The sequence below is a fragment of the Ctenopharyngodon idella genome, chromosome 16 (assembly GCF_019924925.1).
Source record: "Ctenopharyngodon idella isolate HZGC_01 chromosome 16, HZGC01, whole genome shotgun sequence".
Taxonomy (NCBI): Eukaryota; Metazoa; Chordata; class Actinopteri; order Cypriniformes; family Xenocyprididae; genus Ctenopharyngodon; species Ctenopharyngodon idella.
This window is the reverse complement of record NC_067235.1, coordinates 31,123,514-31,139,362: the sequence shown is the minus strand read 5'-3', so window position 1 is coordinate 31,139,362 and position 15,849 is coordinate 31,123,514. Positions and strand designations below refer to the sequence as shown.

The following is a 15,849-nucleotide window of genomic DNA, read 5'->3' as shown; positions in this document are numbered from 1 at the left end:
CTGGAAGATCAACCTTCATACGGTTGATGTGGAGTATTGATGAAGACCAGATCTGATCTTCTCAAATCAATCCACAAAAGAAAGTGCCTGATAGACAGTTGGAACAATCGATGCACAAAACACATCTGAGCCGAACACAACCACGGCCTTCACTCACTCGTAAGCCTCACATCAATCTGAAAAGAGCAAGAGTGGCCTGTTTTCTGCCTTGAAGAGATTCAAATGCCTCTCTGCCAACCAAAACTATCAAAGTCTCAGCCAATTAGGCGAAGCACGGAAGCGCGGAGCCCAATAAGAGAACGGTTTATCTGGCATCTGGAGTCATCGGGGTCAGAACGAGGCATTTTTCAGACGCTCGTGTTCACTCATGTGGAGTGAAACGCATTTCTGAAGATGCTCCTGCTCATTAAGAGCCTGCAGGGAAAATGTTTAACGATACAGTGATTCTTCAGCATCTCCAGTAACGTGTCAAACGGCCGTCGAGGGAGCGATTCACTGCTCACTTTAATAGAAACATCCCACAATCACATTAACATTATATTCCATACAGATTGATCGAGTGAGGAATAACTTGTAGTCAGGAAAGCATTACATAAAAAAGCATAAACATTTTCTATCTAGATTTTTATATATAATCAGTTATCAGTTATCTGACAGAACTGACTGAGGATGTGACGAGATCTCGTGCCATGAGAAATGTGCAAAAATGTGAGGAGATTTCTTGTCGAGGTGAAAAGCTGTCTCGCGATATTGCCATGACGGACTGTGAGTCTGAGGAATCAGAGTTCACTGATCACGAGATGACTGACAAGACCATGGCGGAGGATTCGTTGCACAACAGAGCCTAAGCATCGACAAATGTCTTATCTTGTAGAATGCGTGATATTGCCATGAAGGAGTGTGAGGGTGAAATTAGGATAGAATACGCCACCGCTACAATTACATTACACCTCCACTGTCATTCTGCTTTTTATAGAAATAAAAACCATTTAAATTCAGTTGGATAACAGTAAATTCAATCCCATCCAGCTCATCCAACACGAGCTGCAGAGTCGTACATAGTGCAGCAGGAATCAGAGTTCACTGATCACAAGATGTCTGACAAGACCATGGCAGAGGATTCATTGTACAACAAATGTCTTATCTTGTAGAATACGCGCTCAGCACCACCACTTCCTATTCAAATCGAAAGCATTCAAATGCGATTTCAATACCCCGCATTTTGAAAGCGGCTCCCTGATGCAAATATCTGGTCTCTGTTTGCACTTTCATTATAGAAAGCGTACTCTGATTATGGTAGCACTTACTGTTTGCACTTAATAAGACTCAGAGAAAACTGTTATTAATTATTTATACTGTTTTCATTTCTATGATCAATTTGTGGAAAGGAGTTCAGTTAGGAGGTCAAAAGATGTAGAAGCTCATAAATCATGTAGTTCTAAGAGACCTGTAAGAAATCATACAGGACTGAAGCCAGTCAGTTGAGTTTGTGGCAAAACCTTTTACAGTGCTTCAGTCAGAGATGGGCACTTGAGTTAGTGACTCGGACTCGAGTCGCATTTTAATAGACTTCAGACTTGACTCGGACTCGACCTGAAATGACTTCAGACTTGACTCGACTCGACACAAAAGACTTGTGAATATTTTAAAAACGACTCAAGTCTTTTACCCTTAACTACTGATATAATAAATAAAGATTTTTTGTTGTATTTGAATGGTTTTATAATATCTGCATCACAGATATTTCCCTATCTGTTGTGGTGGTAGCTCGGACTCTTGTAATAGGCTAGAATTTGATTACGTATGTCTGTGTATTGCGCGTAAACTCCGAAATGTCATAAGAGTCCCATGAAACATGACGGAAAGCCACTGTGCCATGTTTTTTCGTTTGGGTTTATTAACATGATCGGCTAGATGCACAGAATGTGGAAAATTAAAGACACTGGAACAAAATCATCAAATTTTATGAGACATCGCATCCACAAAGGTTAGTCACATTAACCCACACAGCTAGCTATTAGACTGTGGTGTAGCTGCATGGCTCATTTGGATTGCCAGCCTGTTAAAATATGTAAAAAAAAAAATTTGCCTTTAAACCTAGCACTACGTTTTATCAATCTTTTTGTATTATATGCAGCTTTTCTCTTTGTGTCCATAAGAGAGAGATATAAAGAGATGTTAATCCATTTATTACTTAAAGCTAACATTTTAACGTATCGCAATCAGCATGTGTACAGTTTTCTATTGACATTCTTAAACATTCCGAGGTTTGTTATTTTCTGATAATGACTGTCGTCAATAACAACGAAGCTGTATAACAAACTAGTGACTGTATTGAAAATGACTACTCGTGTTGCCAAGACGATTGATTTGTACGTTGTAATGGATTATAAAGTAACAAGCTTGATTTACATTATCCCTTACATCATAGGACCTTAATTTCAAACAAAATAATTTTTTTTTGTCTATATAATACAACTAGGATAAAAAATAGGATTTGAGTATGAGAATTTTTTTTTTTTTTTAATGACTCGAGACTCGACTCGGACTCGTGACAAAAGACTTCAGACTTGACTCGGACTCCAGATAAGAGACTCGTGAACATCTCTGGCTTCAGTATTGTTGTGTTTTACTGCATATGATAATTCATACTCAGAAAGTAGAACTGAAATGACATTCATTACAAGATGATGAGTTAAAACATTACAAATGCACCTGCAGACTATTTTTCTAGTCATGTATTTCGCCATTGAGAATTTTTAAAAAATACTCTGTAAAAATCTAGTCTCGTCTCGTTCTCGTGAACTCAATCTCGTGTCTCGTCTCGTGAGCTACTTGTCTCGTCACATCCCTGATAGATAGATCGATAGATAGATAGATCGATGACTAAGCTATACGGTACACAGCACTGGACTACAGGACAGAGATGCTAAGAGTTGACTGACCGCACATCCTTAAAATAATAACAATGAAAGAGAGAGAGAGAGAGAGAGAGAGAGAGCCTCCAGTCAGATATACAGGACGAGAGAGACACCTGGAATAACTCGCAGGACAGAGATAAAGGCACATGGAGGAAGACGAAGAAACATATCAGGACAAAAGGAGGGTCAGCTTTGAGCCGGGAAGAGCAGGAACGCCGAGGGCCTAATCTGCAGGATGAAAGCAAGATCAATACACGCCTGCCGCTCCACCTGGAATATCGACAATCCTCCGCTAACAGATACAGACCTGAAGGAAAGAGCAGCACTTGCACTACAGTGAAAGAACAAGGTAAAGTTTCATGTACGTTTAGGGTTCAGTCTTCAGTTCTGCGTGTATCAGAAGATTAAAATGTTTGCAGCCAAGAATCATAATAAAACCTGAATGTTTGAGGACTATTAATGGAGTGCTATAAACAGAGCTTGTTCCTTTATTACAGCCTTGAAATAAAGATCCAATCTCAAGGCCGGATCTGATTTAACTGGAAAGCGGAGACATTGCCAGGAGCTACACCCATGTGATGAGAATTAATACTACAAACCATTCAAGGGCATCCACCATTACAACAGACATTTCATTTCTGGGAAAACGGTAATTACATTATTGCTGTGAGAACGAGTAATTTATCATACGTACAGCCATATCTCCATATCTGACTGATAATCCATCTTAAGACTTCATCAATAATTCCACATTAACATATGAGCTCATATTAGTGTTTGATTATGATCCTCAACTATCTTACATATCACTAGTACTAAATACTTTACTAAGTGATCAGATGCACAGCTTTCACATGCTGGATGGTAAAACAGGTGAAAAAAATTCCACAACAATAACAACAACAATAATAATGTTAACTTTATATATAAAATTAAATTATAAACAAACAAATGACTATAATAAAAATATGATTGTACTGTAAAAAACATCACATATTTAATAATAATAGTTTCAGCATATTAATTATTACATTTAAATAATTCAAATTAATAAAAAAATAACATTTTACTGTAAAATATAAATAAAATATTTTAAAAATGATAATAATAATATTGTTGTTAAAGTATTTTATTACATTATAAAAATTAAATTACTATAATAAAAATACTATTGTGCTGTAAAATAAACAGGTAAATATTTAGTAATAATAATAATAATAATAATAATAATAATAGTTGTTGATAAAATATTTTCATTTTGTTAAATTATAACAACTAAAATTACTATAATAAAAATATTGCACTGTAAAATAAAAAAATATTTATCATTATTAATAATAATAATAATAATAATAAGAAGAAGAAGAAGAAGAAGAAGAAGAAGAAGAAGAAGAAGAAGAAGAAGAAGAATGTTGTTGAAATGTTTTTATTTTTAATAAATGATAAAAAAATTAAACAAATTACAATAAAATAATATTGTACTGTAAAATAAAAAACAAAGTTAATAATAATAATAATAATAATATTAAAAATTAAATTAAAATTAATAATAAAATACTACTGTACTGTAAAATATAAATAAAACATTTAATAATAATATTGTCGTTAAAATATTTTATTAAATAATACAATTAAATTACTATAATAAAAATACTATTGTACTGTAAAATAAAAAATACATATTTATTAATAATAATAATAATAATAATAGTTGTTAAAATATTTTTATTTTATTAAATTATAAAAAATAAAATTACTATAATAAAAAATACTTTTGCACTGTAAAATAAAAAAATATTTATTAATAATAATGTTTTCATTTTAATCAATTATAAAAAAAAAATAAAAAAAATAATATAATAAAATACTATTGTACTGTAAAATAAAATAAAAACACCACCTAAATGAACCACAGAACACCTTAGCAACAGCATAGCAACACACTGACGACTGCACTCATAGTTTCATCAGAAGGATCACAGCAGGTTCATCAGATATCTGAACATTTGAGCTCTCCTGCAGGTTTCTGCTCTGTTACCTGCTTTGAAACCAGATTCAAAAGAACGAGGGGAGCTCTCAAAGAGACGTCACATCATTCCTCTTCCTGTGGATTTATCTTAGAGACAAAATACAGCCAAATATTGTGTGTGAATTGATCTCAGAAACTCGACGTTTCCTGACAGCAGCCAACACAGTCTTTTCCTCCTTTAAACTGCTCAACTTAAAGTGTCTGACTGATATGAAACAAAAGAAAAGAAAAAATCTATTGACTAAATGACCTGTTTAATTCTCATACATACCTATTCTGCAATAATAACTGATTATCTGCTATTTTACAGGGCTACAGTGGATAAAATCCAGCGTCAAGCAGAAATTCAGTGTTTGATTTCACAAAAGACTGTCTTAAAGTTTGTGCTGGAAGAAGCAGGATGGCTGCTAAATGAACCAGAAAGTCTCTCACATCTGCTGGAGAATCAAAGCGACTCGTCATTTAGAGGAGCAGAGAGATTGAGAGCACTTTTGTTTTTAATGTGGCGTATCAATGGACCATCAGCTCCACACCTGCTCTCAGTCTCCAGTCGAACACGAGTCTCACGAGTGAAGCTCAGAGATCTCACGGCTGTTTGATAAGAAGCAAAGAAGCAATAAAGGGCTGATGGGTGGCTGATTACAAAAAAATCTGATCCTGTATGTCAAAATAGTTTAAATGCAAACAAATAGACCTGCCACTTGTTTTATGTATTGTGTAATGCGTTTCGTTGTTCATACACACATATACATATATATATATGTGTATATGTATGTATATATATACACTATAGAAACGTTATAAAATTTGGACACCAGCATCTGAAATCCAACAACAGCAGGTTAGCAACAAACCTCACTTAGATCAAATTACTTCTGATGCATTGCAACACGATCGGCCCGTCTTCCTGAATGTGACGTCCGGCAGAACATTTATGAAGGAAGAGCACTGCTAAAATCAGTATATGGCGTCAGACTGATGGACCATTAGTGCAACTGCACAACAATTTATGTCACTAATTGTGCCATTAAATGTGAGGCTTTGTTTGCTTCGTCAGATGGTTCGTGGGTTGATCGACTAAACAACTGTGATTGTACCATTAAGCATGAAAACTTCTTGAAAATGTAGCCGGCTTCATCCTGCTCCTGCAAATAAACTATCAGGATGAAGAATGTTCACAAACGCACGACTGGGTGAATTGATTGTGTCAGAATTGAATTGAGAAAGTCTTTTAAATTCCACCTCAATGTCCTGAATTGAGGTAGCAACAGGATTTTAATTTGAATTTGAATGTCAGCAAGTAAAATTAATGGAAATTCATACAAATGCCATTTTAACCAGAAAAGCAAAGTTTGTCAAGATAACCCTTGAATTCCGGCCCGACAAAACCTTGAAAACCTTGTTTTGAAAAAAAGTGAAAAAAGCCTTGAATCTGAAAAGATAAAGACAGAAAGAACAATAGAATGAAAGATAGAATGATATAAAAAAGACAGACAGACAATAGATAGATAGATAGATAGATAGAACGATGGATGGATGGATGGATGGATGGATGGATGGATGGATGGATGGATGGATGGATGGATGGATGGATGGATGGATGGACGGACGGACAGACGGATGGACAGACAGATAAATAGAATGACAGATCGACAGAAAGGTAGACAGAACGATAGAACAATAGATAGACAGAACGACAGATAGACAGAATGATATAACGAATGATAGAACGAATGATAGAACGAACGATAGATAGATAGATAGATAGATAGATAGATAGATAGATAGATAGATAGATAGATGATGGATGGACAGACAAATAATTAGAACGACAGATAGAATGACAGAAACATAGAACAATAGATAGACAGACAGAATGATAGAACGAGAGATAGACAGAATGACAGACAGAAAGATAGAACGATAGATGGATGGATGGATGGACGGACGGACGGACAGATAAATAGAACGACAGATAGAATGACAGAAAGATAGACAGAACAATAGACAGAACGATAGATAGACCGATAGATAGAACGAGAGATATAGATAGATAGAATGACAGGCAGATAGATAGATAGATAGATAGATAGATAGATAGATAGATAGATAGATAGATAGATAGATAGATAGATGGAATAAGATAGAATAGAATAATGGATGGATGGACGGACGGACGGACAAATATAACGACAGATAGAACGACAGAAAGATAGACAGAACGATAGAAGAATAGATAGACAGAACAATAGAAGAATAGATAGACAGAACGATAGATAGATAGATAGAACGATAGATAGATAGACAGACAGATAAATAGAACGACAGATAGAACAACAGAAAGATAGAACGATAGAAGAATAGATAGACAGAACAATAGAACGATAGAACGATAGAACGATAGATAGATAGATAGATAGATAGATAGATAGATAGATAGATAGACGGACAGATAAATAGAACGACAGATAGAATGACAGAAAGATAGACAGAACAATAGAACAATATAGATAGACAGAACGATAGAATGAGAGATAGAACGACAGAGAGACAGAGCGATAGATAGAACGATAGAACGATGGATGGATGGATGGATGGATGGATGGATGGATGGATGAATGGAAGGATGGACGGACAGATAAATAGAACGACAGATAAATAGAATGACAGAAAGATAGACAGAACGATAGAACAATATAGATAGACAGAACGATAGAATGAGAGATAGAACGACAGACAGACAGAGCGATAGATAAAACGATAGAACGATGGATGGATGGATGGATGGATGGATGGATGGATGGATGGATGGATGGATGAATGGACGGATGGATGGACAGATAGAATGACAGATAGAATGACAGATAGATAGAACGATAGATAGAACGATAGATAAAACGATAGATAGATAGACAGGACGATAGATAGATAGATAGAACGATAGAATGATAGATAGAACGATAGAACGATAGATAGATAGGATAGATAGATAGATAGATAGATAGATAGATAGATAGATAGATAGATAGATAGATAGATAGATAGAACGATAGATAACTGGTTGGACTGTAACAGATGCTCTAGTAAAGCACATCGACTACAGAACCTTGTCTTGATGCACTCCTCTCCTGAGGTGGGGACGGCTGTCATTATCAATTAATTCATTTAAGCAGTCTCATTAAAGCAGCCGAGCGAATCAATGGTACAACTCCAGCGTAAAGAGGACTCTGAATATATCTTGTTATTTCTACAGCAAGAGCAGCATATGCGCAGGAGGTCTGCGATTGGACGGCAGCCCAGGAACGGGGTCTGGTGTGGGACGTCTGCCGCCCCGCAGCTCATCTCTCTGCTGCTTGACCAGTAATTACATTAGCAGCTAGCGCCCTGAGCGGTCCCTTTGAAATGCTAATTCCATCCAACCTGCAGCAGAGAGTCTAATAGCTTTTATTAGTGTGATTGGTGAACGCAGATCTGAGTGAACGGGCAGCGCGAATGTATCAGCTCGAGCTAATAGGCGGAATTAAAACTATAGCCATTGTGTGGCGTGTTTGCTCGTGACTGTGGGAGCTAATCGCCATTTACTGCCCATTTTTGATCTCATGAGTTGATGCTTGAGGTGGCAGTGTGGCTGTCGTTTGAAGACGAGCGCTCCAGAAAACATTAAGACACTAATGACATGCTCTTGTGTTTAAAACAGACAGATGAAGTACAAAAGAACTGAACAGATGATGCATTTAAAGGTGCGTTAACTACCACACAAATGATAATGTACTTAATCATATATTTTAGAATAGATTCAACTATATACATACTATACATACATACACACAGTTTATATATACAGTGTGTATATATATATTTATACAACAGTTCTTTCTGGTTCTCGAATCTGATTGGCTAAGAGTCATGCGATATTCTACTGATAACAGCACTCCTACCTTTTCACCGTTTGTATCACTCCACTTGAAGCGACTGTCATGGCGGCCGAGCAAATCCACCGTATTTTTTACAAATACTACAATTGATGTACCACAAACTGTAGTTTTCGGAGGCTTTTAGGCGAGAATGTAATTGTTTAGACCTGAAATATATGACTCATATTTAATCATAGCGCCTATTTTACAATTTGTTTAAACGTTTTCGGAGATGCAAGCTCCAGGCCGTCAGCGGCCGTTCAGTGCTCGTGTACCCGCCGAGAACAGCTTCATCTCGGCCAGTGCTTCGGGGATTTGCCGCTGGCTCTTAAAGTGGTTAAACATGAGTTATAATTCATTTCGGGTACACAAAACAGGCAATCTTTGGTCTTATTATTTTTTACTTGTTCCTGAGCAAATCGAACTGGGCTATGTTAAATTTAATAATTTAATATTAAGGCCATATTTAACTTGCATCTTGTTGAGCACTGCTTTTGTATGTTTGACTGAATTGTACAATTGTGTTTATTGTCATTTATAATGGCTATTGCTGAACATTTAAATGTTGTCCAATAAATATTATTTTATATAAATAACATGTTGTATTTGGCATTGAGAAAGGGTCCATTCATGCGTAATATGGGCGAAAGTTACATTAATATGCCATTTGACGGTGGCAAACTTTACGACTGAATGAGTCAGTCGCAAGAGACTTTTAAATTGAAAGAGACTTTTGTAAACAAAAGACGTTGTTTTTGTGCTGTTATGGAAAATTACCTTAACTGTAAAACGGAAAATTCAAAGATCGCTTTCTTCAGCGGACATTCAAACGGATTTTTATAATGGATATACAGTAATATTATGGACATCAACCTGAAGAATGAATGTTATATCAGACACAGGTAATGCTCGCTCAGGTGATCTCTCTCTCTCTCTCTCTCTCTCTCTCTCTCTCTCTCTCTCAATAAAACTACAAAATACAATGAGTTTCAATGGAGGGACTCAACAATCCTTCGTTACTAGTTCTAAAGTGACGTTTTTGAATTAGTAACGGAGGCTTGGGCTCAACTGTTAAACTGTCAACTTGAGATTTGAATCCGTGGCAGAAGAAAGTAGTTCTGCACAAAAGAGGGTTTTAAAGACACTCCGTTGTTGTTTCTTATTAATTTACACACTCATGCCATTGAACTGTTGTATAAATGCAATATCACACTCGTAGCCATGCGATATGACTGTATATCAGTAAGCTGTGAGCATATCTCATGGCTACAAGTGTGATATTGCTCATATATACATTGTGTATATATATATATATAGCTAAATTAAACAAAGTAAAAAATGCTACTTTTGTAACTTTTTTGAGTGAACTATTTGCCCCGAGTAACACACATAGCATCTGAATCAACAGAGGAATACTAGTCACATCGGCTCTGACTGAATGTTCTTTAAGGGTCGTGAAACCGGTGTAAATTGCAGCCTGTCAGGGAACAAGTTAACAATGCTGCTCAATAACACGACATTGTGAACTTATGTGCCAAAATTACAACAGTGTGTACCAACACAGAACGAAGGGAAACGTCTCGGCTGTGACTGCGGGCCGTTCCTGTTTCAGGTGAGCTGCTCTCATTCTCTTTCTGTCAGCTTGTCATTTATCATGAATTCTCTATTGGTTTGAATTTCAATGAGGGACCGAACAGGATAAATACATTATTTATGTAAATCCACAGTGACAAAAACCTGATGAATTACATAAGCAACACCCGTTTCCCCACCAGCCTTCTGCTCCATGGCCTCATTCGCTCCATCACGTATTACTTTCACTCTGACACACCATAAATTACGCTCTTTTCACAGCAACTTTCTATGAAATCATTACAAGCATTGTCATGTATTAACTTTTTAATTGATTTCAAGGACAATTTTAACCATATAAAACTGTGTTGTCCATTTATGTCAAATAAATCAAGTGCCACAGTCAATTAGTCATCAGAAAATGTGCCTACTTTTAAATGCATGTGTCAATAGAGATTGATAGATGCTTTTGGCCTGCATATTGGTGTAGTTACAACATCCACCAGCAGGAGCAAAATGCCTGTGTATACCAACTTTGGCAATGCAAAATGAACATTTAAAGTGACATTTTGCTTGCATGGCTTGGTGTGTCACAACCTTGAGTCGCAGCATATTTCAGATGAAAAATTATATTCCAAAAAATATGGTATACTGTATTAAAAGTGCAGATTAAATTGGGTTATGAGAAAATATTTTAACATTCCAAAAATGACAAACTTCGGCTTTAATCGAAAGTCTGTCCTCCAAGGTAATTTCATGAGCTCTAAGAAAACATTCTAAAGTCAGCAAACACACTTCTCTTACTCTGCGAGTGTGTGGTCTTACTGCTCAATTAAACATGGGCACGAAAGTCTCGTGTTACAGGCGGATGCCAGACGCTCACTGGAGGAGCACAAGCAGCATTCAAAAGTCATTTTCAAAAGGTCAAATCATTGGTTCTGGTCCGATTATCTGAGCTGACGGGCCGCACGACTGAAGAGACTTCATGCGGCCGGTACACTCAAGTCTGACAGATGAGGAAGCCGGTAAAATGGGTCACAGTCTGAACTCACACGACTTCTGCTCTACTTCTGATTGCAGAACGTTTCAGAGGGTGAAATCAAAGTGGCCTGGAAGGTCTTTACCCAAGACCGAGAAAAAATACTTCAGCTGTCATTAATAAAACATGCTGTAAAATCTTTAAGTCAGAATCAGAACCGTACACTCCACGTGAAACAATCGTTCCACTAGTCCAATCCACACTGCAGCTTATTCTGGACAAGAAACAAACACTACTGGAACGAGAGTTATACGATAAAAAAATGTTTTAGAAATGAGTAAGTAAATAAAAAAATAAAAATTATATATATAAAGTATATATAATATATTTATATTTGCTCTGAAATGAATTTTTCTTCAATCAGAGGAACCACTGTTTGACAGTTATTGAAGCCAATATATTCAAAAATGTGTAAAAATGAGATAAAATACAGCAAAAGACAGTTTTTAATCATTTTTATTTTTATAATCACAAATATAATAACCTGTTCTATAAATCTAGCCAATCAGATTGAAGCTTGCCATTTGTATACAATACGCATCAGACGGTCTAAGAACAGTATGTGGATTCCCTGTGACCACAGCACAACTAAATACTGAACAATCAGGATTTGACTGGACAAGAGCCATTTCATCACAAAATCACCTACAAGCAGCTTGAAGAGTAAAGCAAACAAAGTGAGCAGAATCTCACTCACCCTGACGTTGTCTGGATGGAGACCCCCGGGATGTTTGTCCATGTACTGACACAGATCTGTGTGCTGAACAGAGAGAGAGAGAGAAAAGAGGGACATGAGGCAGTGACAGGAGACACAGACTAGAAACAAAATCTAGTGAACTGCTTCAAAATACAATGAGAATAAAAACACACTGCACGCACATATTGGGTAAAATAGACCATTTTTAATTATAGAACATTTTTGTATATATTTTAGGGGTGTAACGGTACATGTATTCATCTCGAACCGTACGGTATGGACGTCACGGTTCGGTTCATGCAGTCAGACGACGAATACAGTCAGTCACAGGCGAACCACACTCCGATCTAGAAGGGGGAGTGCACGATAATACAACGCTCTTTGCTAACCGCCACAACAGGAAAAAGAGCAGAAGAAGAACAACGCATACAACAATGACTTGAGCACTTGAAAACTAAGCCCACTAGGTAGTGCGCACACATCAAAAGCGTCTTTCTGCGCTCATGGACAAAGGAGAATATTTTGAAAGGTTCGCGCTCTCAACTGTGCACAAAACGTAGCGGAACGTGGTAAAATTAAGTATAGAAGGGTTGGGCTTAAGCTTTGAATGTTTAAATATAGTTTAAGTGGAGCAAATTGTAGCACTCCTAATACACAAGTTTTATTTTTCATTATTTGATTTATTTTGTACTTTTATAACACGAGATGCTTTTCAGTTTTGTAGCTGATTGTGACCAAATGCCTTTTGCTTTTTATTAGTCCTGCAAAAAAATATGACCTATGCAAGAGTGGATTCGGTTTACTGCTTAGTCCTTAACACACTAAAGGAGGCTGCACTGTACTAGCTAGGGGACTAAATGCCTCTAGGTGGAACGAACTGTGATTTGCACTACTGTCTGTTCAAAATAAATGAAAAGAAACCTAGCATTTAGTTTAGGGTCCAATTCTCACTATTATGTAGTTGCTTATTAGCATGCATATTACTAGGATATTGGCTGTTTATTAGTACTTATAAAGCACATATTAATGCCTTATTCTGCATGACCTTTTTCTATATCCTTTAATCCTACCCAATAACTTAACAACTACCTTACTGACTATTAATAAGCAGTAATTAGGGGTTTATTGAGGCAAAAGTTATAGTTAATAGTAAGGACCCTAAACTAAAGTGTGACCATTTTTCCTACTGTACTGAAATTGTACCGAACCGTGACACCAAAACCAAGGTACATACCAAAACGTGGCTTCTGTGTACCATTACACCGCTAATATATATATAAATACTCCCTCACTTCCTGTGAGAATGAATAAAAAGCACAAACGGGTGGCTTCACAAACACTTGCGGTGTGTCAAACTGAAATAATTTCCTGTATCGGTGAGACCAGAAGCTCTTGGCCTCTTTCTACAGGCTCAATAACGTGATTGTCTGAAGGTGCGCGTGGCTTTGTGGGCCGCGTGGCTGTGCATGTAAATACAGTCGGCGGGAGAAAGAATTACCCACGGCGCTCTCCTCAGTCTTTATTCTGCCCACAGAATGGAGGGCCGCTGATATTTGCAAACACCCGCTGCTACCCGTCCCGCACCGCAGATAAACGCGTTTCCTTTCATGAATAATGCAGTCGCTCGCTCAAACGGGCTTCAGATATGCCTGTCCGTCGCCGTCAATCATTATTAACTGCTCGCCGTGGAAAATGAATTGATTTCCTCGGCGCAAAACCCTCTGTTTGTTAGCGGCCCGCATCTAAATGCGGCCACATTCAGCCCGAGTGTATTTTCTCACCGAAATGACTCTGATGAGATCACAGCGGTGGTCTCAGATTAATATCTAAGCTACGGCTCATATCTCTCAACGGACCAAAGCTATCAATAGCTGAGCCGTTGTCCAATCTTCATGTTTTGATTGTTTTCTTTGACACCCCGACGTGTTAGCTTAGCTCTCATGAATAAATCAGACTCGCGCCGCAATTTCACACTCATCCAATTTAGAGAGAGGATACATTCCTGGGGAAAAATATATATGTTTACCAGAGCATAAAAGTAAGTTATATTAGAGAGACAAAAATAGCACAAAATAAGGATAATCAGGGAAGGCAGCAAAATCTTCCCTTTAGACTGTGACACGGATCAATGACGAGAGGTCAGTGTCACAATGTGCATTGACATTCAGAGAAAACACATTTAACAAGTGCTCTTTTCTTTCTGTGATGCATCAAATCAAGTGTCAAGACTGACAGGAGTTTGAGTCTACAACCAGTTTTATTGATGTTCCTCTTTCCTTCCTGAGGACCAATTAGCTCATGTCATCCTGTCAAATTAAAAGTGCACTTTATTGAAAGTCAAGTGCATCATTTGAGTGGACAGTTATTTTTATGTTAAGAACAGTGTTTGCTGGGAACATAAAAGCATTGAGTTATTGAGTTAGGAAATTGAGTTAAAAAAAATAAATAAAATAAAATAAAATGTGTCCAAGACATGTAAAACCAGCCACAGCAGCCTAACCAATCTGGGCGACCAGCTAACTGTTAATTATTTCCCAGCAGGGAAGAGAAGCTGAACCTCCTGACCAGACATTCCCTGCAGACAGACACGGATCGTCCTGGAGGCTCATTAACACATACACTGGCATTTCTGAACCTGCTTCAGACAAGCGGGACCTTTAAGAGAGTGCAGAGGCAAACGGGAACTGCAATGATTTATCACATTAATACTGCTTACATCATTCTCACATACAGAACCTTCCTACCAGCAAACATTTGATATCTCCTTATTTCTGCGTATAACTTTCAGATTGGACTTGAACTTGAAAAGTGGTGTGTATTGATGTCTTTCCGCGGTTGAAACAACATACCTTCTGATGTTCATTCGTGTTTATTTCATGCTATAACTAGTAGGAAGAGATTATTGGTTCACGTGCCGATTGAACTGAGGCACTAAAGCAATCTGTCATGACACATTAAAGGGGTCCTTGATGATGATTTTACTTTTTTAACTTTAGTTAGTGTGTAATGTTGCTGTTTGAGCATAAACAACATCTTCAGAGTTACAATACTTAAAGTTCAATGCAAAGGGAGATATTTTCTTTTACAGAAATTGCTTTTTAAGGACTACAACAAGCTACTTCCTGGGTTGGTGACATCACAAACCCTAAAATTTACATAAACCCTGCCCCTGAGAACATGGAACAAAGGGGGTTGAGGCCATGTTGGGCTGCTTTAGAGAAGAGAAAGAGTTGTTGTAGTAGAGTGTTGTTGCCATGCCGTCATTTTACGCCGGACTGCTTCACAAACGAGGGTCAATTCAACGCTGGATTTGAACAAAAGATTAACATGACGGTCGATGAGTTGAATCAACTCCACAGCAACTACATAAATTTATCCACTAACCATTCAGAAATGTCCAGTTTCATTCTAAAAGTTGTAACTTCTTCCTGAGTCTCTCCATCAGTTTCCGACTCCGTTTTGAACAATGTAAGGCTGAACACAGTTACTGACAATCCTCACTTTGGCTGCGTGAGATTCTCCAGCTTTGTTGTTGTTGAGCAACTGAAGCGTGAGCTGTTAAAGCTCCGCCCTCTTCTGGAAAGGGGGCCGGGAGCAGCAGCTCATTTGCATTTAAAGGGACACACACAAAAACGGCGTGTTTTTGCTCACACCCAAATAGGGGCAAATTTGACAAG

The 15,849-nt window shown here is 37.3% G+C and overlaps 1 protein-coding gene across 3 annotated transcripts in view; it reads right to left on the bottom strand.

The window, feature by feature from the left end:
• cdk14 (cyclin-dependent kinase 14) overlaps positions 1 to 15,849 on the bottom strand; it is a 183,260-nt gene that overhangs the window by 89,044 nt on the left and 78,367 nt on the right. For all 3 annotated transcript variants that reach the window (XM_051865454.1, XM_051865455.1, XM_051865456.1), the window contains one exon: positions 12,173 to 12,235. In XM_051865454.1, the coding sequence (XP_051721414.1) occupies positions 12,173 to 12,235 (63 nt within the window). The remainder of the gene's footprint in view (positions 1 to 12,172; positions 12,236 to 15,849) is intronic.